This window comes from Columba livia, chromosome 29 (genome assembly GCF_036013475.1).
Source record: "Columba livia isolate bColLiv1 breed racing homer chromosome 29, bColLiv1.pat.W.v2, whole genome shotgun sequence".
NCBI lineage: Eukaryota > Metazoa > Chordata > Aves > Columbiformes > Columbidae > Columba > Columba livia.
The window spans coordinates 2,599,963-2,624,502 of record NC_088630.1 but is presented as its reverse complement, the minus strand read 5'-3'; the positions used below and the strand labels follow the sequence as shown (position 1 = coordinate 2,624,502).

At 51.9% G+C, this 24,540-nt stretch overlaps 1 protein-coding gene across 1 annotated transcript; it reads right to left on the bottom strand.

Annotated features, from left to right (window-relative positions):
- Window positions 1-3,110: 3,110 nt before the first annotated feature.
- Window positions 3,111-23,878, bottom strand: LOC135576706 (SUN domain-containing protein 2-like). Its single transcript, XM_065043772.1, has 7 exons — window positions 23,341-23,878; window positions 7,033-7,241; window positions 6,561-6,645; window positions 6,063-6,178; window positions 5,059-5,226; window positions 4,452-4,544; window positions 3,111-3,766 (listed from the first exon to the last, which is right to left on the bottom strand). Exons 1-7 carry the CDS (start codon window positions 23,876-23,878, stop codon window positions 3,611-3,613), a joined length of 1,365 nt encoding a protein of 454 aa, XP_064899844.1. The 3' UTR covers window positions 3,111-3,610.
- Between the last annotated feature and the right edge of the window lie 662 nt (window positions 23,879-24,540).

The window sequence follows — 24,540 nt, the reverse complement described above, 5'->3', positions numbered from 1 at the left end:
TCCTAGAAACCACCCACTCTATGCAGATCCCTTGAATGGGACCTGGCAGCTTCCAAACTACTGTGACCAGGCCACATGCAACACCCCTCAAGGACCAGATGGACAAACATGGGGCTCTCAGGGCCTTCTGACCAGGACACCTCTCACACACACAAAAGAAAACCCACACTAAGGTGGGAGCATGGAGCACCAGGGCAAAAAATGATCAGCCATGTCTCTTCTAGCAAAGAGCCTGCTGGCTACTGCAAGGACAACTATTGCAGGAAAATGTTAACAGATAATAAACCAAATATTAACAAATGCAAAAGGCCAGTGACCAATGAAGACTGAACACTTACCCTGGGATTGCCCCCAGGCTCAGGAACAGGATTACACCAAGAGGCTTGATCACCATGGACTGCAGGAACCAAACAGGGAGTCAAACACGGGTGAGGAGCTTCCATGGCATGTTGTGATCTCCTTCTTCCTCAGTCACCTGCAGTGATGGGAGGGGGTGAGGCAATGACACAGGACACATACAAAGGTGTACGTTCCCACAGCTAGAAATGGAACATGGGTGACCTTTTTGCTGAGACCTATCAGGTTTGCAGGCAAATGAATATTCTTTACTTGTCTGTGTAACACCACCAAGGCACAAAAAGCTTTTGAAAAGCCTCTGAGATGATCCTGGGTACAATCACACGTGAATAACCTATTAAAATGTGAGTGTTTATTCCCTCCAGCAGACAGACAGTGCCAACGTACCTCTGGGACAGCCCAAGGCTCATAACCAGGATCCAGCTGAGAAGCTCCATCAGCTCTGCCAATGCCATGGCCTGGAGTCATCACAGAGCAGAGAGGTTTCCAGGCTCACAGAGCAATACTGCTGCATTTCGGGTGAAAGAGGACATAAAGAAGAGAGAAAAACAAAACAAAACACAGCACAACATAGTTAGGACAACAATGCCCATATATTGCAGAGAAATAGCCGAATTTGGGGAAAAAACTGGCAAAATGACAAAATATTCCAAATATTTGGGGGCTAAATTGGCCAATACAGGCAAAAGTATCCGAGCATTTGGGCAAAAAGTGGACAAAAGAGGCAAAAACATCCACATTTGGGTGCAAAACTGTCAGCAAAGGTGAAAACATCCCATATTTGGGATCACAGCGCCTCCATTAGGGGAAAAAAAGCACCTGAATATATCTGGTAAATAGAGCCAGAAATAATAAAGCACCACTAGATTTGGATCAAAACTGGCCAGAAGGGGTATAACATCCCCAGATTTGGGGTGAAATTGGACCAAAAAGTCAAAGTATGCCCAGATTTGGATAAAAAATGGCCAAAAGTGGCCCAAACACCCGCAGATTTGGGTAGAAACTGGAGTGCAAAGCCAAAGAACTCCCAGATCTAGGCAGAAACGACCCAAAGGGCACAAATGTGCCCAGATTTAGCTCAAAACTGGCCCAAAGGGCCAAAGCAATCCCAGCTTGGATTTGAAACAGGCCCAAAGGCTCCAAGCGTGCCCTGGGATGGGGCCGTGTGGCACGAGGCTGGGGGGCAGCGAGGGCCCCACAGGGACTCAGTGCTGGTTTCTGCCCCTGGGCCACCACTCCCAGCCCCTGCTTGCCCAGCACTTGCCCCTGAAGCAGCCGCAGCCCCTCTCCCCTCCCTGCGGGGCGTCTGCCCCCTGCCCACACCCTGGTGCTGCCTGGCTCGCCCTGCCCGGCCCAGCCCGGCTGCTCTCCCGGCCCCAGCCCCAGCCCTGGCCCCACTGCTGCCCTGCTGAGCTGCTCGGGGCTGGGTGCTGCCCCTGCCCGCCCACCTGCTCCCTGCGCTCGGCTGGAGCAGCCTGGGCGTCCCGGGCTGGCAGGGGCACCAGGAGGAGGAGGAGGGTGAGGACCATGGCCCCCACGCTCGCACCATGATGCTGATGCTGCTGCTGCCAAGACACAGCACAGCACGTCACCGTGGGGCTGTGACCTCATAGTCACATTGGAATCACCACATCTGCACACTACTGCATGGCCTTGTTCTGCACGAGCAGGGAAGGAACAGAAGTGGAGAAGGGTGCACCTATTTGGGAGGCAGCGCTGCCTATGGGAGTGCACAGGCTCTCACTTCTTGCTTCCCAGAAATCAATCAATCAATCAATCAATCAATACCAAAAGCTCTATATTAAGAGCAAATTAGAAAAAAAAAAAGCCAACTTCAAGGGTCTTTCCTTGTAACTATTTTTGAGAGGCAGCTCTCAAGGAAGAAACGAGCTTTACCTGCTAGTTTTACCACAGCTTCAATGCCTTTAAAGCCACCACTTCTTACCTCTGCTGCTCCAACACAGCCTCACAGCCCAGCAAAATCACAGTGCAGGCAGAAACCTTCACCATACAAAGAGGGAGAGGCCAAGGGCATGGGACAGAAAGAGCCCTCACCCCCAAGGGTCCCAGCCCCACACTGGCCTCTGTCCCCAAACCACTAAAACTTCTAAATAGGTTCTACCTCTACCTGAATTAACTTCAGTTTTAACAAAAAAACGAACAAACTAAAGTGTACTTCTGGCTGAGGATGGACCAGATTCGGGATCATGACCAGGGGTGCTGCAGGAGCAGGTGTCTCCCAGCACGGACAGGCCATGGAGACCTGTTGACTTCAGCACCCCTGGGCCCCAGCATGGCCCAGTTCAGCAGCCCTGGGCCCGAGGGCTCAGCCCAGGGACAGCCCCACAACCAGGGTCAGAGCGGTTCCTGCTGCTGCCCCAAGGGTCACCAGCCCCAGGCAGCCCTGAGCCAGAGTGCAGGTGTCTGAGCTGGGCTGAGCTGGAAGGGGCTGCAAAACAGCTCATTGGCAGGAGGTGATGGAAGAAGGTGCCGTGTGTGTGGCACCGGGGGTGAACCGACACCCTCAGTTCGGTATCTGGACCCGTGCTGGGCTTGCACATGGACTGAGCCCCAGCTCAGAGCACAAATTGCTGTTCCCAGCCCCGGCTGCCAAGCGCTGGTCCTGCTCTCTCCTCCCTGGTGCGGGCCGAGCGCACGACTGCCCTGCCTGCTCCTGCCTTGGGGCTTGGGGAGCTCGGGTCAAAAGGAAGGAAAGACTGGTGTGGGTATGGGATCTCTTCAGTGTCCTGGGACTGCTTTGCTCATCACTCTGTAACAGTTCCTGGGCTATTCAGTCCATAGGTGCCCAGAGAGGCAAAAAAGTTCATGAACCAACTTTCCAATTAAGGTTTCCTTCTTACAAAAACACACACTTCCGTTTTCTCATCGGCAAAAGACTGAAAGATGGAAGCTGAAGCAGCATGTGCCTCTTGTGAAAACAGGTAACAACAGATGGTTCCATTCAGTGGATCCTTAGTTGCTTCCTGCACAGGAAACCTGTCCATTAATTTAATCTCTGGTGTCCAGGCAGGGCCTTGCTGATGTTCCTGTGTCGCAGCAAGTGTGTGCATGTCAGGCTTCCTGCAGGTTTGTGACTGAGTTTTCCATTTCCCCTAACAAGGACAATCTTGCTGTGTGCTCCTGAAGTCTCCCGTAAGCTGGTGGTTGAGAGAAGGATGGGGAGCTCCAGTGAGCTCAGGGAGGACCAGGCAGCACCACAGGCAAAGCAGACGGGAACTCGACTGGGTGAACGTTAATGGAATTTATTGATAGAAGAAACAGGAACGTCTCCCCCATCTCTGGGCGGATCACCGTGCACCCTGAACCGATACAGGCAGGTGTAGTCCGGGTGGCCCCAGTTGCTCAGCACTTGCAGCCTGATGTAATTCACGACCCCAGGGAGCTCGTTCTGCAAGGACAAGAAGAAATGAGTCGCCTTTTCCTCTCTGGCCCGTGAGCACTGACAGAAGTGCCGCAGCGACGGCCTCGATCAGCAGCTTCCTTCCTGCTGCCCCGCGGGGGCTTTTGAGCTGTCGTGGGGCAGATGTTCCCTCATTGGGCCACGAGAACAGCAAAGGAAGAAGCAGTGACCAGATGCCTCAGCAAATACACTGGAAAGTTCTCGCCTGCTTTGAGGCACACATTTCCACAGTCAGAAGACCCAGTGCTGGTGTCAGTATAACGTCTCGTTCCCTTCTCTAGAAAGCCATGGAAACAGAATGGCCTCCCTGTCACTGCTCACTGCCAGCACCAACAGAACCCTCAGGAAGCCCAGTATTTCTGGTCTCTAACCGGCAGACCAGCAGTCGTGCATCCTACGGGATGTGGCCACTTGTGTGCACTTGGGGTCCAGACAGTCAAGCTGATTCCAGCTTCAACTGTGGCACTTCTAAGCACTGAAGTTTAAACCCAGAATGAAAGAGAAGAAGAGCGTCAGTCCAGCCATCCGCCACCAGGAAGTTAAAGCAGAAGAAAGGCAGTGTGGCACTCGCTCAAGGACAGGGCTGCCTGTGCCCTTTGGCAGGGAAGCCTCTCCCCATCCAGCCGTGTTTCTCCTCCTTTCCTGCAGTTCTCCTCCCTCTGTGTCCCCATACCTTCAGCTGGAAGGTCTGACTGGGATTCAGCGCCGCCAGGAAAGTGAACTGTCCCAGGAACGTTCCCTGCTCCTCGTGTTCTTCCTTGAAGCCCTACAGAAAGATGGGTGGAGAAAACAGAGTGTCTGGTGCACCATGGAAGACTGAAGTTCAGCCGGTGAAGTACGGGGTTATTTCAGCTACATAGTCCAAGGACGATGACCACAAGGAAAAGACTTAAGCTGCAGCTGGGCAGCACGCTACACTTGTCTACTCAACGAGTCCAAGCTGGAAGTCCGAAAAGGAGCAGACACTCCCAGTGAGAGGGAGGTAGCCTCAGGATCACAAATGCCACTGGGATTGGAAGACAAGAAGGTTTAGGACCATGCACTGTTCAGCTCCTTTTCCATGTGGCTCCTGGAGTAGCATCTTGCCCGAGCAGCTTTTTGTTCTTGAGTGGTACATTGAATAAAAGAGGAATAAAATGGGAAGGGAGAGACTCCAAGGACCCTGTTTCTTCTGAGAGTCAGGAGGAAGCTTCAGGCCACTGGACTCTTTGACCCGTCTTCATTCCCTGCTTAGAAATGCTGTGCAACCCCCAGCCCCCAACTCCAGAGAAGTCACTTACGTAGACAGCAAAGTCCTTTGGAGCTCCGGAGATACTTTCTCCGTGGAACGCTGTCCCTGAGACATGGTCCATGGTGACTGCTCTTGGAATGACTGGCATGGACAGCTTGATGAACACGTGTCCCTGACTTCCTGGGAAGGGCCAGCAGTTGCCAGGATAATTTTCTGGCTGAAAGGAGAAGAAGAAACTACATTGACATGGAGAAGGTTGCCCTGGCTCTCATTCCTGCCATGAGCATCAGAGGATTAATAATCATTCGGCCAATCAGTTCTGCTCTGAGCCACAGCCAGTGCCTTCAGTCGGACTCTGTGGGTACCGAACAGAGCAGCAGCTGTGAGAATTCACGTATCACAAAACCATTCCGCAGAGAAGCCCTTCGATGGCTGGGAGCTGGGTGTTCTAGTTGTAGAATCTCAGTGGCCTCTCCTAGTCCAGAGCCCTCGCCAAAAACAAGCCAGGGTTGGTGTGGCTCAAAAGCCCCTGCCCAGAGCAGGGGGCAGCTCCGGGCCCACCTGGATGAACCCTTCCTGTCAGGGGAAGCACTCGCTCCCTCTCATCCGCTCCCACCTCCTTCCACTGGCACCAGCCAGCTCTTCAGATTGTGCAGGCAGCTCAGGAGCAGGGCCAGGACAGCTTGAGAGCCCAACATGGGACCCTCCGGCAGTGCAGACTCTCAGCACCTGCTGGTGCTCAGTAAGAACACATCCCAGAGCTCTGCAGGCTCCTCTGCCGTTCTCCTCCCGTGCCGTGCTGACAGTTTGCACAGCGAGTGGGCAGACACAGACTGCAGGAGCAGCCTGGCCCGGCAGAAGCTCCCGCGGAGAACCTGGAGCACTTTGGGAGAGGAAACACTCAGCAGGGAGACACAGGAGGAAATCAGGTCCATGCAAGAAGGAGGCAGGAGAAGAAGCTTTGAGGATCAAAGATACGGGGAAAGGCAACTCTGAGCAGCAGGTGTGGTTCATTATCCCGACCTATGTTTTACTGCTTCTTGGTGCTCCTACCTCCAGAATAAGCTCAGGGGACCTCATGTAATCCATCAATGGCAGGGAATAGAAGAAGAGTTTGGCTTTGGCGTTCCGGAAGGATGGAGAAGTCCTGGAATGAATGACAGCAGCCCCTGGAAATTAAAACATGAGCAGAATCATCAGACAGTGTCAGGAGGGATATTGCACTGTTGACTTGGAAAAGGTTTCTCAGTTATCATCTATGTCCCACAGTTGTTTCCCCTCTTTCTTACTGGCACGGCCTCTCTGGAACACACAGCAAGGTGTCACTAAAATGTCGTATGGGGCCGTGGAAAAAGACAAGAACGTGAACAAGGCTTTCTGAGCTTCCCATGGGGTCTGGCCTGTTACACACTCTGTCAGTGGGTGCACTTTTAGGGCACAAATTGACTTCTCGTCCCTTCTCTCCCACCCCAGGGCAAGTTACAACACCCATCTTGTCAATCTGGACAGGAAAAGCTTTAGAACTGGTTTGTATGTACAATGTCACGGCACCTGCTGATTTCAGGGCGTAATCCGGCATCGGGACCTGGATTTCCACCAGATTCTCCAGGGCTTGACTGATGATCTCCTGAACAGCCTTGGAAGGAACACAAAGGACAGTGCCTGTTAGAATGTAAAGGAACGAGGCAAGCAGCTCCCCTGCAAGGCCAGCCAAGGTGAACGGGGACAAGGCCCATCTCAGATGCAAGGAACACCCAAATTGCTGGAAGGTCTTTCTCTCCAGTCTTCCTTTGCGGAGGACTCGAGATCTGAATGCAGAGAAAGGTACAACTCAGACAGCTGTCATTCCCGTCACGCTCTCTTTTCCCCATAGGGACGTGTGGAGCAACAGGAAAAGGAAGCGTGGCCATGGCAGCACTTGTTCCAGCAGCACCAGCCTGTTGGCTGTGACAGGGAATGGAGTAGGATACGTGTGGATGGAGGATAAAACCCTTGAGTAGATCCTTCTGCCTTGTGCCCTTACCCGTCCGGTAACGCCTGGGAGCTTTGCCTGCTTCAGTCCTTCCTGTAGAGCCTGCTCCGCGACATCCTTTGTGCTCCAGCGCAGATGATAAAGCTGTTCCTGGAGCTTATGGAGCTGGTCTGGCAGGGGCAGGGTTTTGCTCAGGTCTTGTAACTGTGCTGCAGTGCTCCAGAGGCTTTCTTTGCCAAGTTGGCCCAAGTGGTAAATACCTGTGGGACACACACCAGAGCTTAGAACTTGGTCTAAGGCTGGGCTATGCCCCAGGGTGCCTGCTCCCCTTTCTGTGTCTCTCTCAAGTGCCACAGTTGTCTCTCCTCTTATTGTCTTTGACAGTGGCCATCATGGCGTACGGGCTCCGCAAGAGATGGACGTTGCCTGCCCTGGACTGTGCTCCTTGTCCTGCAGAAGATTCTCAGCCCCTGGGGCAGGAGAGCTCGGCCACGGCCTCTCCCTGGGCTGAAGAGAACTGGCTCAGCCCTCCTGGGGAAGGCAACTCAGCCCTTCCTCACCCACACCCGTCCCGCTGGAGCAGGGACTGGCACAGCCCTGTGGGGACTTTCTGCTCCTGGCTGAGCTCCGCTGCTCACAGCGGGGGAAGCGGAACAGGGCAGGATGGAGCCCCGAGTACCTTCTAAAGCACCGTCCTCAGGTCGGAGCTCTGCAGAGACTCACCGAAAGAGAAGATACCAAGGAGCAGCACAAGGGTCGTTGCCTTGAGAGCCTTCATCTCCCTGCAGAGCAGATAAAGAAAAGGCTGGTGAAGCTGGCGGTTCCCGTGCAGATCAGCAGCAGACTGGAGAGCAGCAGCATGGACTCAGCCCTTGAGCCTGGCGTTCCTGCCGTGTGCATTGGCTTGGTCCTGCACCAGCTCCAGTCACTGCTGGAGGTGTCACCCGCTGCACCAGTGGGGGATTTGTCACGGCAAAGATTGTTTCCTTAGGGACAAAGGGCTCAAGATTGACTCTGGACTAAGAACAGGAGTTGCAACAGGACTTGTGTCCACACTTCATGTCTGTGGGGCTGGAGAGGGATTCTCTGGAAATAGAAGGACACAACGAACGCCTGTTTCTCCTGCCCAGCACCCGGTGGACACTTGTGCTGCTCCTGTTCTCCACCCTCTCAAGAGAAGGCTCAGCCTGTGCCCCTACAGTCCAACAGCTGACAGGGGGGTGTGTGTCTCCCCTCTCGCAGCGTTTCTTTAGCAGCCGGGTTATCTCCGGCCCTTCTCTTGGCAGAACGGCAGACAAATGCAGACTGGAAAGAGGGAGGGAGGGCTGAATGTCAATGTGCGCTGGCAAGCAACGGGCAACCAAGGAAGCACCAAAGAAACTCCGGTGTCTGGGCCCTGCTGCCCTGAGCCTGATCTGCCAAGACACAGCACACACCGCTCTGCAGGGGGGAAATTCCTCCTGTCTGTTCCAGGAGGCTCTCAACAGGCTCACAGCAACACTCATCAGGAACAAACAATCCCTTTTGTTCTCCTAGAGAACTCCTTGCACCCCTCTGAGGATCCTGAGCCCCTTTCCTAAGGCAGAGCCCTGGTGAGGAGCTGACCAGGTTTCCCAAGGAAACCTCCTCTGTCAGGAACACAAGTCAGACCCACGGCCAACAGAGGACACGCTGGTGTCCTTCTGGTCCCCGTGAAGAGGAAAACCAAGCAGGCTCAGGGACAGAACCCACCCTGCAGAGCACAACACAGGACGGAGCTGAGCTCTCACAATTACTGCGGCAGGCTGTGTCTGGGCCACCCCCAGGACTCTCTCTGTCCCATCCAAAATGGAGCTGTCCCTCATTCTGCAGAGATCAAAGGCTTCTGGGCCCAGCCCTTGTGTTCATGAAGAGATTGAAAGGCGGCTGCTGCTCCAGCAGCTCCAGACCCAGCTCTCAGGCTGCCCTCGTGTTCCTCTCCCGCCCACCCTCCACCCACCCCAGCTGACGAGGTGGAAAACACACCTGGGGAAAGGGCAGGAGGAGTTTTCAAACATACCCGTTCAGACCTTGAACCTTCTCTGGTTGTCCCTTGGTACCTGCTGAGGTGCAGGTAACAAGCATCTCACTCGCTCAGCAGTGAGCCAGAAACTCTGCGATCTCGGTTCCCTCAAGATCGAGAGTGACCGAGGCGCAGGGAGACCCCTGGTCTTATCCCCTGCTGTGCCGACCTCAGCGCTGATGCTGCTTTGTGACACAACGGCAGTGGCTGATGTCACAATGGAAGAGGCTGCACCTCGTTTGGAGGCAAAGTCCCACCTGACAGGAGCGGGTCTCGCAGTCCTCTCTGCAAGGGAAGGAATCCTTCACCACAGAACGACGGGAAAGGTACAGGAACACGTTACTCTCAGATAACAGACTCTGTCACCACTCTTCCTCTTGCTGACCAAAGTTCAGACGGTGTTGAAAAACAACAACAAAAAAGCAAGATGTGCTCCTCAGGGAGCACATTATATCAGCCGTTCAACAGTAAGTCCAACTCCCGTCTGAACCTCAGGATAAGAAATGCCGGCTTAGATTTCCAGGAGAAGGAAGGGTGTGAAATGGCAAGACCAGGAAACGTTAATGAAAGCACGGCCATTCAAGTCCCCAGCCCTGATCACAGACCACCTGCCCTGGTACCTAAGGCAGTGATGTTCTCAGCTGATCCGCAGCCACTGATGTCTGGAAAACAGCACAAAGTCTCATGTTTTTTAGTGCCAAACATGTAGTTTAGAACTGAAACAGGGAAGAAAACCATCTACAGTCAGTCTGGTTTCATTGGAGGCCATCAGGACAAGTTGAGTTCACATTCAGCAGGAGTCACAGCAGGTCCCACCCGTCCCTGCAGACCCCAACAGCGCTCCTGTGCAGGGTGCCGAGGAGCAGTGAGCACAGAACAAGAAACCTCCCTTCCAAAGAAGCCCCCAGCTGGCTCTTGAACCAAGCTGCACAGAGCAGCAGCTGAGAACAACCTCTGCCACAACTGCACCCGGCTCTGCCGTCTGCACAAGGAGACCAGCTCCTAAATGATCCCCAGCCCTACAGACACAGATCTTCCCCAGGGCAGGGATGAGGAAACACCAGAGTGCACGGACACCTGGTCATTCAGTTGAAGCTGCTGGGGAGAAGGACAGAGGACTAGAAAGAGACAAATGAGACAAGAGAGAAGACAGAGGAGCCCAGAGAGAAAGAAACACACAGGAAAAGGATGGAGAGATGGAGAGATCAAGGCAAAAAGGGACAAGGAGCCGTGATGAGACAGGGAGGAAGAAACAGCAGGGCTGAGGAGCAGGACAGAGGGATGGGGAGTGGGGAGGAGGAGAAGCAGGAAGGGGTGTCAGTACGGATCACTTCTGAAGCAGCTCGAACTCCTTCCTATGCTGCTAGTATCTCTTTTTCAGTTGGAGTATAGTTGGCCTCAGATCCTTTGTATCCTCGACTCCATAAACCTAAGGGTCGACCTCGGGTTTCTCCTGGTGCTTTCTGCCAGAGGCTCCAGGTAAGTCCATTATCTCCGGCTGCGGTGTAGAGCACATTTTTAACATCTAGTCCAGTCCGAACTGGTCCAAGGGCCACCGCATGAGTTATCTCACGCTTCATTTGTTCAAAGGCTTGTCGCTGTTCAGGGCCCCACTCAAATTGGTTCTTTTTACGAGTCACTCGATAGAGAGGACTCACAATCTGGCTGTAGTCAGGAATATGCACTCTCCAAAAACCTACAGCGCCCAAGAAAGTCTGTGTCTCCTTTTTATTAGTAGGTGGAGACATTGCTGCAATTTTGTTGATCACATCCATTGGGATCTGACGACGGCCGTCTTGCCATTTTATTCCTAAAAACTGTATCTCTCGTGCAGGTCCCTTGACCTTGCTTCGTTTTATGGCAAAACCAGCATCCAAAAGAATCTGAATTATTCTCTCACCTTTCTCAAAGACTTCTTTTGCCGTGTCGCCCCATACGGTGATGTCATCAATATATTGCAAGTGTTCTGGAGCTTTACCTTGCTCCAGCGTGGTCTGGATCAGTCCATGGCAGATGGTAGGACTGTGTTTCCACCCCTGGGGCAAGCGATTCCACGTGTACTGATGCCTCTCCAGGTGAAAGCAAACTGCGGCCTGCACTCTGCTGCTACAGGAACAGAGAAAAATGCATTAGCAATGTCAATTGTAGCATACCACTGAGCTGCCTTTGACTCCAGTTCAAATTGCAGTTCTAGCATGTCAGGCACAGCAGCACTCAGTGGTGGCGTAACTTCATTCAGGCCACGATAGTCTACAGTTAGTCTCCACTCGTCACTAGACTTACGCACTGGCCAGATTGGGCTGTTAAAAGGTGAGCGAGTCTTACTGATCACACCCTGGCTTTCCAATTGACGGATCAACTTCTGGATAGGAATCAAAGAGTCTGGGTTGGTGCGATATTGCCGACGATGCACCGTCGTGGTAGCAATTGGCACCTGCTGATCATCAACCATCAGCAGTCCTACAACAGAAGGGTCATCTGAAAGACCAGGAAAATCAGACAGCTGTTCAATTCTCTCGTGTCCACAGATGCTGTACCAAATGCCCACCTATACCCTTTTGGGTCCTTAAAATACCCTCTCCTGAGGTAGTCTATGCCAAGGATGCACGGAGCATCTGGGCCAGTCACAATGGGATGCTTTTGCCAGGTTTTTCCAGTTAGGCTCATTTCAGCCTCTACAACAGTCAGCTCTTGGGATCCCCCAAGTCACTCCAAAAATACTGATGAGTTGTGTCCCCTTACAGCCTGAAGGAATTATTGTGCACTGAGCAGCAGTGTCCACCAAAGCCTTGTACTCCTGAGGGTGTGTTGTACCAGGCCATCCTACCTGTAACGTCCAGTAAACTCTGTTATCCCTTTCCTCCACCTGGTTGGAGGCAGGGCACCTCTAATTTCTGTTTTGCACAGTCTCCGGGTGTGAATTAGAGGTTCCTTCAAGAGCATCAGAATCTCTTCTGCTCCTTTTGTAAACTGGAGCAGCCACCTTCCTAGGAGTTTTTCCTTTTATCTCACGTACTCGTTCCTGAAGTTCTGAGGTAGGTCTTCCACACCACTTATTCATGTTTTCCCCCTGCTCATGCAGGAAGAACCACAGTGAACCTCTTTTTGTGGGCTGCCTCTGTCCTCTCTCTCGAGATTGGAAACGCCTTTTCCTAACAGCTGACACACAGGTTTGTGCAGGTCGTGAATGGTAGGTGTCTTCCCTGAGTTCTTTGATTTCCTGTAATATCTTTTCAAACCGGTCATCAGATTTTTCACACAGTTTCTCTACAGCAGAGACACAAGCCCGTAGAGAACCAGCAAGGCTGTCCTCAAAGTCCCGGAGCTGCTCAATCACTTCATTAATCTCTTGTTGACCTCCAGCTGACCAGACCATTCCTGCCAATGACTTAGCATATGCAGGGGGTGCACTTTGTACAAATCTGCGCCACAGAGATCGTGTACAATTGATTCTATCTGGGTCTGTCCCCTCTTGGTTGTCTGATCCAAAATAGATGATCTCTCGCACAGCTAATTCTCTCAGGAACTGAATACCTCTCTCCATAGTATTCCATTTCCCTAACTTGGATATACAATCTTCCTTGTAGGGAAATCTTACTTTCATAGCTGCCAGGAGTCGGGTCCAGAGACTAGTGGCATTAGACCCTCTTGAAATTGCCCTATCAGTGGTGGAATCTCTTGACAGAGATCCCAGCTGCCTGGCTTCACCACCTTCCAATTCAATTGTTTCTGCCCCATTGTCCCAGCATCGGAGCAGCCAGGTTAAAATATTCTCGCCTTCACGACGACTAAAGTCTTTTCTCATCTCTCTCAGCTCACCTGGAGAAAAGGACGCCTTCCCCGGGCATTCAGGGCGAAAAAGGGGAAAAAATAAAACTAAACATTTAAAAAATTGTGTTACAGAAGTCAATGAGTGTTGAAAAGATCCATTCAGAAACTAAACCAGAATCGTATCACAAAAGTCAATTCACACTGAAAAGCCTCATTGAGAAACTCCGTCGAAAAAAATGAATTACAACTGTCGATTTGTATTGAAAAGCTTCATTCAGAAAGTAAAAAAATATATAAAATTGGAAAGAAAAAGGACGATACAAACTATTCCTGCACTTCCCCCTTTGTGGAATAGTTTATCTTATTTTTCTTTATTTTTTTTCTTAGGGCGGGTGGTTTCGGGGTTAATTTTCTGCTTTTCTGTTAAAAGCGGGAACAACGTCCCGACTCAAAGTCCCAACACTTGCGGCTCCTTCTTGTGCAAAGGAGGAGAAACCGTCACGTTCCCTTGTGTTTAATTACAGAACTACTCGACGATCCTGCTGACACAGCTGAAAACTTCAGAAAACCCATTTTCCCCCTTATTTTTACTTTGCTTTTTTAATTTTCCACACAAGGAAACAGAAGCCCCCTAAGCCTGGCTTAACCCCAACCTACAGGTCACCCTGGAAAAGGTTTATCCCACAGTAAAGCTGGGCTCAAAACTCAGGATTTTTCATTCTAGAACAATTTTACACCAAGAAATTTCAATTTGTTTTCCTAGTTGGGTCTTGAAATTTCAAACAAAATTTAAGCCTGTTTAAAAATGGGCCAAAATTGCACTTTTTGGGCCAAGTTGGAAGAACCGCAGAGAGAAGGACCACAGTCTGAAAAGGAATGCTGGTGGGTTTTAAAATGGCCAAAATAGCATTTTGGAGCCAAATAGGAGGAACCGTAGACAGGACAACCACGGTCTGCAACGGAATATTGGTAGTTCTTAAAATGGGCCAAAACTGCATTTTTTGGGGCCAAGTTTGAAGAATTGTAGATGGCAGGGCCGTGGTTTGAAACTGAACCTTGGCAGTTTTGAAAATGGGTCAAAATAGCATTTTTTAGGCCAAATATGAAGAACCGTAGATACGACAACCACAGTCTGAAACAGAACTTTGGAGGTTTTGAGAATGCGCCAAAATGGCACTTTTTGGGGGCCAAATATGAATAACCATATATAGGATAACAACAGTCTGAAACTGAATCTTAGTGATTTTTAAAATGGGCCAAAATAGCATTTTTGGGGCCTAATATGAAGAACTATAGCTAGGAGAGCCAATTCTGACCCGGAATCTCAGTGGTTCTTTTACACTTCTTTGTTAGTTTGATTTCTTGCACCAATTGGCCGCATTCCCAACCAAATCAGAGGAGGAACTGAGGGAACCGCTCATCATGAAGCTCTAAAGGTAACGGTGGCCACTGGAGACCTCGCTGCAGACACGACAAGAAAACGTGAATTTTATATTACCACACGTGGAAAAAATAAATAGTAATAATCTATATTATTGCTAGTGGAAGTACAAAGAGAAACTGAGGTGGCGTCACATGCTGTATGAGGAAGTTTCGTGATGGTTTGAACCGCAGAATGTTGAACAGTTGCTTGTGTTTGCTAATTAAGAACTGCTGTTCTTTTGCTCAGGGTTTCCATTGAGCGCTTGGGCTACCCATGAGCTTCCCGCATGAGGAGATTGAGCTGGGTCTACCTGCTGGAAAGGACCTGGGAGTTCTGCTGGACAACAGGTTGGCCATGAGTCAACCATGTGGCTTTGTGGCCAAGAGGCCAATGGTTCCGGGGGGCATTGAGAAGAGTGTGAGCAGCTTCAAGGAGGGAGAATCCTCCCCCTCTGCTCTGCCCTGGTGAGGCCATGTCTGGAGTTACTGGGTGCAGTTCTGGGCTCCCCAGTTTGAGAAGAGCAAGGAATTACTGGGGAGAATCCAGTGGAGGGACACAAAGATTATGGGGGATTTGGAGCATCTTTCTGATGAGGAAAGGATGAGGAAACTGGGGCTGTTCAGCTGGAGAAACTGAGAGGGATCTGATCAATGTGATAAATATCTCCAGGATGGATGTCAAGAGGGTGGACCAGACTCTTCAGTGGTGCCCAATGATGGGATGAGGGGCAATGGGCACAGAATCACAGAATGTCAGGGATTGGAAGGGACATCGAAAGATCATGTAGTCCAATCCCCTTGCCAGAGCTGGAACACCCAGCTGAGGTTACACAAGAAGGCGTCCAGGCGGGTTTTGAATGCCTCCAGAGTAGGAGACTCCACAACCCCCCTGGGCAGCCTGTTCAGTGCTCTGTTACCCTTACTGAGAAGAAGTTTCTTCTCAAATTTAAGTGGAACCTCTTGTGTTCCAGCTTGATCCCATCACCCCTTGTCCTGTCACTGGTTGTCACCAGAAGAGCCTGGCTCCATCCTCCTGACACTCCCCCTTTCCATATTGATCCCCATGAATGAGTCCCCCCTCAGTCTCCTCTTGTCCAGCTCCAGAGCCCCAGCTCCCTCAGCCTTTCCTCACACGGGAGATGCTCCACTCCCTCCAGCATCTTGGTGGCTGCGCTGGACTCTCTGCAGCAGTTCCCTGTCCTGCTGGAACTGAGGGGCCACAACTGGACACAATATTCCAGGTGTGGTCTCCCCAGGGCAGAGCAGAGGGGCAGGAGAACCTCTCTGACCTACTGACCACCCCCTTCTAACCCACCCCAGGTCCCATTGGCTTCCTGGCCACAAGGGCCCAGTGCTGGCTCATGGTCACCCTGCTGTCCCCAGGACCCCCAGCTCCCTTTCCCCTACACTGCTCTCTAATAGGTCATTCCCCAACTTACACTGAACCTGGGGTTGTTCCTGCCCAGATTCAAGACTCTACACTTGCCCTTGTTCTATTTCATTACATTTCTCCCCCCAGCTCTCCAGCCTGTCCAGGTCTCTGATGGCAGCACAGCTTCCAGTGTCACCACTCCTCCCAGCTTGGTGTCACCAGCAAACTTGCTGACACTCACTCTATTCCCTCCTCCAAATCATTGATGAATATATTGAATAACACCGGCCCCAGCACTGCCCCTGAGGCACTGCACTGGGTACAGGCCTCAACTGGACTCTGCCCATTGACCACGACTCTCTGGCTTCTTCCCTCCAGCCAGTTCCCAGTCACCTCACCACCCGCTCATCCAGACCGCACTCCCTCAGTTCAGCTGTGAGGATGCTGTGGGAGACGGTGTCAATGCCTTACTCAAGTCAAGGGAGATCACATCCACTGCTTTGCCATCATCCATCCATCTTGTTATGTCCTCACAAAAGTCCATGAGGTTGGTCAAGCACGACTTCCCCTTGGTGAAGCCATGTTGACTGCCCCTAATGACCCTCTTAGCCCTGATGTGCCTTGAGATGGCACCAAGGAGAAGTCGTTCCATCAGTTTCCCAGGGACAGAGGTGAGGCTGACCGGTCTATAATTACCCGGCTCCTCCTTCTTGCCCTTTTTGAAGACTGCAGTGACATTTGCTTTCCCCCAGTCCTCAGGCACCTCTCCCGTTTCCCAAGACTTGGCAAAGATGATGGAGAGTGGTCCAGCAACGACCTCAGCCAGCTCCCTCAGCACCCGCGGGTGCATCCCATCCGGACCCATGGATTTATGGATGTCCAGATTGCCTAAGTGCTCCCTAACCCAGTCCTAACCCAGTCCCAGACTGAAATACAGGAGGTTCCATCTGAACATGAGGAGAAACTTCTTTAGTTTGAGGTGCCAGAGCCCTGGAACAGGCTGCCCAGGGTGGGTGTGGAGTCTCCTTCTCCAGAGACATTCAAACAAGATGTGATCCTGTGTGATCTGCTCTGCTGACCCTGCTTTAGCAGGTGGGTTGGACTGGATGATCTCCAGAGGTCCTTTCAACCCCAGCCAGGCTGGAGAGATTGGACAGACATGGAGATGAGGTTCTCAGGGACATGGGTTAGTGATGGGGCTGGGTTAACAGCTGGACTTGATGGTCTTGAGCGTCTTTTCCAACCAAAATGATTCTGTGATTCTGTGGGTCTCAGGACAAGAACTGGCTCCCAGTTTAGGGTGGAGCAATCAGGACAAGGGACACAGGAAGGGTTGGTGGTTTTGGGCTTCAGCCTCGTGATTTCAGGGTTGGGGACTGGGTAAGGATCAGGGGTAGGAGTTTTGGTAGAGCTTTGTGATAGTGGTTGGTGGAAAAGTATGTGGAAGGTGTCACCATCTGCTGCATGAACATTATTTCATCAAAGACCTTTTCAGCCTACCAAGAGGGGTAACAAATAAAACCGGCAGCAATAAACAAAACCACCAAGGGTGGCCCACTGATAACAGACTCAATGATGGGGATCAAAGGTGATTAACAGGTGGGTCAGAGGGACATTTCCAGGTGGAGCACTGCAGAAGCCAAGCTGAACATTGTATCTGATGAGGAGGAACTGAGAGAACCATGAGGATTTTGGATATTTGGGGGGAGCCTGTGGGACTCTGTGAAACTCAGAAACTGGGAATTTAATGCGATTTAATTTGTGCCCACTTGCCTCCTGTCCTAGGGATCCGCTGAGAAGAGCCTGGGTCCACCTTCTTCATCACTTCCCACCAGGTGTTTCTGCACATCCGTGGGCTCCCCTGAGCTCTCTCTTCTCATCTCCCTCAGCCTCTCTTCACAGGACAGATGGTCCTGGCCCTTCATCATCCTAATGGCCCTTTGTTGGATGTTCTCCAGTATCCCTGTGTCCCTCTTGTACTGGGGACCCCAGAACTGGACGTAGCTCCGTGGCCTCTCCAGTACTGAGCAGAGGAGAAGCGTCACGTCCCTCAACCTTTTGATAGGACAAGAGGGAACGGCCTCAAGTTGTGCCAGGGGAGGTTGAGGTGGGAAATTTGGGATAATTTCTTCGCAAAATGGTTATCAGGTGTTGGAACAGGCTGCCCAGGGCAGTGGTGGAGTCACCATCCCTGGAGGGGTTGAACAGATGTGGAGATGAGGTTCTCAGGGACACGGGTTAGTGATGGGGTTGGGTTAACAGTTGGACTCGATGGGCTTTAGGGTCTTTTCCAACCAAAATGATTCTGTGATTCTGGCAAGACTCTGCCCACCACAGCCCTGGACAGCATTGGCTGCCTCCATCACAACATTGGCTCGTGTTCAACCTCGTGTCCGCCACAACCAAGGTCCTCCCCAGTGGAACTCCTCTCCAGCTGGTGCAAACTGGTGGTTAAGCACAATGTGCTCGTCTCCAAGCTACCACTCGCACCACCTTCTCGTCCTCCGTGCCTCAAGAAATGCTTTCAGGGGAGGTTTCTCCACCATCTTCTCAGAGTGGAGGTCAGGCCGACCCACCTGTGGTTCTCTGGATCTTCCTTCTTGAGGACGGGAGCCACATTTGCTACCTCCCTGTCTTCAGGAACCTCTGCCACTTCCCAAGACCTTTCAAAGGTAGACAGCAGACACCAGTGTGTAGTCTCCTTCTCTGGAGACATTCAAACCCGCTTGGACACAATGCTGTGCGATTCACTCTAGGTGAACCTCCTTTAGCAGGTGGGTTGGACTGGGTGATCTCCAGAGGCCCCTTATAACCCCAACCACCCCGGGATTCCGTGGCCTTCACCTGGTGTTGTGGACAAGCAATTTGGGGTCCTGTTCATGTTTAGAACGCAAAGAAAAATGTGAATGAACAGAGTTCGCCAGCAAGGTCCATTTAACGGACAGAATATGTCAAGGACGATTGCATAAGAATTGGTTTTGAATCATTTTTATGGGACAGGAGATGCAAAATGGCAGGAGGACGCCCTTCCGTTGAGTCACGAGGTTCAGAATGGACCCTCGTGCTTTCTTAACTCCTTCTCAGAAAAGTCTGGATGCGGCTGGATCCAAACTTAATCCCAGGCTTGGTCAATGGTTTAAGTCTAAGAGACATAGATGGAAAACAGGTCAAATGGCCAAAGGGTTATATGTGCAGACACAAGTCTTTATATGGCTTGGTCAGGATTTCAAAATGTCATCGTTCTGCATCTTGACCCGCTTGAGATCCCAGGTCTCTCGACAGAAACCCAAAGGCATCAAAGTTCACAGAAATGAATAATTTGATTAAGCGGTACAGCAGCAGGGTTGTCCAGAGCTGGTGCCTTCACAGAGGCTCCAGCCCTGCATAGAAGTCCCGGGGATTTTATACATTTGCCGACTATTTACCAATCCCTCACACCATGATTTGAGTCTGGCCAGTGGGACCAGGGCAGTGACCTCGAATCCTGGGGTCAGTTTTGGGCCCCTCACCTCAGGGTTCAAAATGGCGGCACCAAAGTCACCTCAGGGTTCAAAATGGCGGCACCAAAGTCACCTCAGGGCTCAAAATGGCGGCACCAAAGTCACCTCAGGGCTCAAAATGGCGGCACCAAAGTCACCTCAGGGCTCAAAATGGCGGCACCAAAGTCAACTCAGGGTTCAAAATGGCGGCACCAAAGTCACCTCAGGGCTCAAAATGGCGGCACCAAAGTCACCTCAGGGCTCAAAATGGCGGCACCAAAGTCAACTCAGGGCTCAAAATGGCGGCACCAAAGTCAACTCAGGGTTCAAAATGGCGGCACCAAAGTCACCTCAGGGCTCAAAATGGCGGCACCAAAGTCACCTCAGGGCTCAAAATGGCGGCACCAAAGTCACCTCAGGGTTCAAAATGGCGGCACCAAAGTCACCTCAGGGCTCAAAATGGCGGCACCAAAGTCACCTCAGGGCTCAAAATGGCGGCACCAAAGTCACCTCAGGGCTCAAAATGGCGGCACCAAAGTCAACTCAGGGCTCAAAATGGCGGCACCAAAGTCACCTCAGGGCTCAAAATGGCGGCAACAAAGTCAACTCAAGGTTCAAAATGGCGGCACCAAAGTCACCTCAGGGTTCAAAATGGCGGCACCAAAGTCACCTCAGGGCTCAAAATGGCGGCACCAAAGTCACCTCAGGGCTCAAAATGGCGGCACCAAAGTCACCTCAGGGCTCAAAATGGCGGCACCAAAGTCAACTCAGGGCTCAAAATGGCGGCACCAAAGTCACCTCAGGGCTCAAAATGGCGGCACCAAAGTCAACTCAGGGTTCAAAATGGCGGCACCAAAGTCACCTCAGGGCTCAAAATGGCGGCACCAAAGTCACCTCAGGGTTCAAAATGGCGGCACCAAAGTCACCTCAGGGTTCAAAATGGCGGCACCAAAGTCACCTCAGGGCTCAAAATGGCGGCACCAAAGTCACCTCAGGGCTCAAAATGGCGGCACCAAAGTCACCTCAGGGCTCAAAATGGCGGCACCAAAGTCAACTCAGGGCTCAAAATGGCGGCACCAAAGTCACCTCAGGGCTCAAAATGGCGGCACCAAAGTCAACTCAGGGTTCAAAATGGCGGCACCAAAGTCACCTCAGGGCTCAAAATGGCGGCACCAAAGTCACCTCAGGGTTCAAAATGGCGGCACCAAAGTCACCTCAGGGTTCAAAATGGCGGCACCAAAGTCACCTCAGGGCTCAAAATGGCGGCACCAAAGTCACCTCAGGGCTCAAAATGGCGGCACCAAAGTCACCTCAGGGCTCAAAATGGCGGCACCAAAGTCAACTCAGGGTTCAAAATGGCGGCACCAAAGTCACCTCAGGGCTCAAAATGGCGGCACCAAAGTCACCTCAGGGTTCAAAATGGCGGCACCAAAGTCACCTCAGGGCTCAAAATGGCGGCACCAAAGTCACCTCAGGGCTCAAAATGGCGGCACCAAAGTCACCTCAGGGTTCAAAATGGCGGCACCAAAGTCACCTCAGGGCTCAAAATGGCGGCACCAAAGTCACCTCAGGGCTCAAAATGGCGGCACCAAAGTCACCTCAGGGCTCAAAATGGCGGCACCAAAGTCACCTCAGGGCTCAAAATGGCGGCACCAAAGTCACCTCAGGGTTCAAAATGGCGGCACCAAAGTCACCTCAGGGTTCAAAATGGCGGCACCAAAGTCACCTCAGGGCTCAAAATGGCGGCACCAAAGTCACCTCAGGGTTCAAAATGGCGGCACCAAAGTCACCTCAGGGCTCAAAATGGCGGCACCAAAGTCACCTCAGGGCTCAAAATGGCGGCACCAAAGTCACCTCAGGGTTCAAAATGGCGGCACCAAAGTCACCTCAGGGCTCAAAATGGCGGCACCAAAGTCACCTCAGGGCTCAAAATGGCGGCACCAAAGTCACCTCAGGGCTCAAAATGGCGGCACCAAAGTCAACTCAGGGTTCAAAATGGCGGCACCAAAGTCACCTCAGGGCTCAAAATGGCGGCACCAAAGTCACCTCAGGGTTCAAAATGGCGGCACCAAAGTCACCTCAGGGCTCAAAATGGCGGCACCAAAGTCACCTCAGGGTTCAAAATGGCGGCACCAAAGTCACCTCAGGGCTCAAAATGGCGGCACCAAAGTCACCTCAGGGCTCAAAATGGCGGCAACAAAGTCAACTCAGGGTTCAAAATGGCGGCACCAAAGTCACCTCAGGGCTCAAAATGGCGGCACCAAAGTCACCTCAGGGTTCAAAATGGCGGCACCAAAGTCACCTCAGGGTTCAAAATGGCGGCACCAAAGTCACCTCAGGGCTCAAAATGGCGGCACCAAAGTCACCTCAGGGCTCAAAATGGCGGCACCAAAGTCACCTCAGGGTTCAAAATGGCGGCACCAAAGTCACCTCAGGGCTCAAAATGGCGGCACCAAAGTCACCTCAGGGCTCAAAATGGCGGCACCAAAGTCACCTCAGGGCTCAAAATGGCGGCACCAAAGTCACCTCAGGGCTCAAAATGGCGGCACCAAAGTCACCTCAGGGCTCAAAATGGCGGCACCAAAGTCAACTCAGGGTTCAAAATGGCGGCACCAAAGTCACCTCAGGGCTCAAAATGGCGGCACCAAAGTCACCTCAGGGTTCAAAATGGCGGCACCAAAGTCACCTCAGGGCTCAAAATGGCGGCACCAAAGTCACCTCAGGGCTCAAAATGGCGGCACCAAAGTCAACTCAGGGTTCAAAATGGCGGCACCAAAGTCACCTCAGGGCTCAAAATGGCGGCACCAAAGTCACCTCAGGGTTCAAAATGGCGGCACCAAAGTCAACTCAGGGCTCAAAATGGCGGCACCAAAGTCACCTCAGGGCTCAAAATGGCGGCAACAAAGTCAACTCAGGGTTCAAAATGGCGGCAACAAAGTCACCTCAGGGCTCAAAATGGCGGCACCAAAGTCACCTCAGGGTTCAAAATGGCGGCACCAAAGTCACCTCAGGGCTCAAAATGGCAGCACCAAAGTCACCTCAGGGCTCAAAATGGCGGCACCAAAGTCACCTCAGGGCTCAAAATGGCGGCACCAAAGTCACCTCAGGGCTCAAAATGGCGGCACCAAAGTCACCTCAGGGCTCAAAATGGCGGCACCAAAGTCACCTCAGGGCTCAAAATGGCGGCACCAGGGGCACCAAGATCACCTCAAAACACGAAATGGTGGCCCCAGGTCACCAAGATCACCTCAGGGCTCAAGTCTGGGCTCTTCTCCTGGTCGCCGGATCCTTTCACTGACCTCGGACCTTTGTTTTTTGCCCAAATTAACCCTGTTGTTCCTCAGAAAGTGCAAGAATGGCCTCATCTCGATGGTGCCCGTGGTGGTCTGCAGCTTCGTGCTGCTCTTGAAGGCCTCATCTTACCCGAATAAACTCTGTTTTTCTCAATAAAGTGCACACCAGGTCTCGTTTCTCAGGTGCCCATCACAGCTGCTTTTGTTTCCAAGAAGTAAATGCAATTTAGGTAAATTTGAGCAGCGCTTTACAAGACAGGGCTTAGGATTTCAGCAAATCTAAGTTAGTAATAATGAGAGGCAGAGAGCACATTAAAAATCACACAATCTTATCATTCTAACAGCTGCAACCAGGAGGAGCCGGAGGTGCAGACGATGGAAATGGTCTTTTGAGCTCATTGTAATAAGAACCGCCTTCTCGGGGACAGGTTCTGAACACGTGCAGGCGCTCCTAGAACTGTCGTGAATGTGTCACACGTCACTGCATTTAGCCAAGCTCAGCTACTGTCATTTTACACACATATTGGGTGAAACGATTCCCCGTGCGTCCAGCGCCGTAAATAAACACACACCTTCTTTATAACCTCAAGGGCTGTAAGGCCGTTCCGCGCCTCAATCTAAGTGCGGTATCGCCCTTTTGGCTCTCCCGCTGCTTGTCCCAGTTGCCATTCTCCACAGAAAGTGCAGCACCTGCTTGCCAACGGGCTTCTGGAGCAGCAGGTCTGTGAGCATCTAGAGCACCGAGTTAGGATCCATCATTCCTGACCCCACCGTGCAAGTAAAACCCTTGAGAAGAGGGAGGGGACACAGGGCTGCTGGCAGCGCGAGAGGGAAAGTGGGGAGGAAGTTTTACGGCGCACTTACAAACAGCTGCTAAAACAATTAACTCACATCCCTGACGAGCTGCTTGATTTTCAGAGGGAACACACAGGAGCACTAAGATGTACTGTAGAACTCGCAATTAACACATTGATAGCGAACATCGGCGTTCTGCTGCTAATCCCAACACCCGTGCTTCCTCAGCTTCTGAGTTTTCAACCTGCTTGTTGACGGCCTCTTGAAGATGGTCAATAAACCGCATGTAGTTCTCACCGGGACGCTGATTAACAGTTGTAAATGATTGGGCTGCTGCGTTGGTGTCGGGCACCTCTCTCATAGCTTGATACGCGAGGTCTGCCGCCCGCCGCAGGATTTCAGAAGCTAATGGCACCTCTAATTGTGGTGTGCCAATTAGTGTCTGTTCCAAGAGCTGGGGGATACCCGCCCCTTCCAATGAACCCCATCGTTCCGTCCTAAACGATCTAGAGCCGTTACATTGCACAGGTCTAATTTCGCTTGAGTCTTTCGTGGTTTTTATCTGATCTCGGGGCAACTCGTGCACATACTCCTTCAGCTTTTCAAGAAAATGCTGCAAACCCTCATCCTCATCATCAGACAACACGGACTTGAGCGGCGCTGGAGACTCATTAGTAACAGGGGGTTTGGAACAGTGCACATTCTCGGCAACACTTTCTAGCATCGTAATTATCCGTATAACCTGAGTTCCCAGGCGCGTCCCCTTTCCCGACACGATCAGCGCGAGCGCGTTGCCGACTGCTGGATCCACTCGCTGTGCACTCGTCTGTCACACAGGTCTGTCGTCCAGTTCTTACCAGTGACTCCTTCTGCCCTCTCGTGGAAGCTGGAGGGTTAACAGGCGGTACAGGCAGATACAAATTGGTACGAGGACTGACAGTACACTTGTTTACGACTTCAGCATCCTCAGCTTTCGCAGGTTCTTTGGGCAAGTTGTCTGACTCCAGTTCTTCGCACGTGCTGTTCTCGTCAGGGTTGGGTGATTGAGCAGGAGGACACCGCTCGGCGTTTCTCCTCCCCCGGCCCGGACTGCTGGGCCAACGGGGCCCGAAGGCCCCGCAGCACGTGGGACGGGGAGGGTGTCAAAGACACCAACCGCGTGAACTCCACAGCGACTTCCAGGATCCTTGTCAGGCTGCAGCGCTACAAAAACTCCAGCAGCAGCAGACCGTTCAGCCTCCAACCTTTCATAAGCTTCCGTGTAGCTACTAATGGTTTAGTTCTTTGTCTCTGTTGCTGAACTTATCCCATCATTTCTGCCCTTTATCGTCCCAAAGTCAACGTTTAAGAGCCTTCTCGGTTTCTCCCGGGCAGCCGTTAATTCTA

What these genes read in the sequence shown, in the direction of transcription:
- LOC135576706 (XM_065043772.1), bottom strand. Translation starts at nt 23,878, where the DNA reads ATGCTAGAAAGTGTTGCCGAGAATGTGCACTGTTCCAAACCCCCTGTT. An exon ending in TCCCAGGCGTTACCGGACGG is followed by an intron (nt 6,646 to 7,032) that starts GTAAGGGCACAA and finishes GTTCCTTCCAAG; the next exon opens with GCTGTTCAGGAGATCATCAG. An exon ending in TTACGCCCTGAAATCAGCAG is followed by an intron (nt 6,179 to 6,560) that starts GTGCCGTGACAT and finishes TTTAATTTCCAG; the next exon opens with GGGCTGCTGTCATTCATTCC.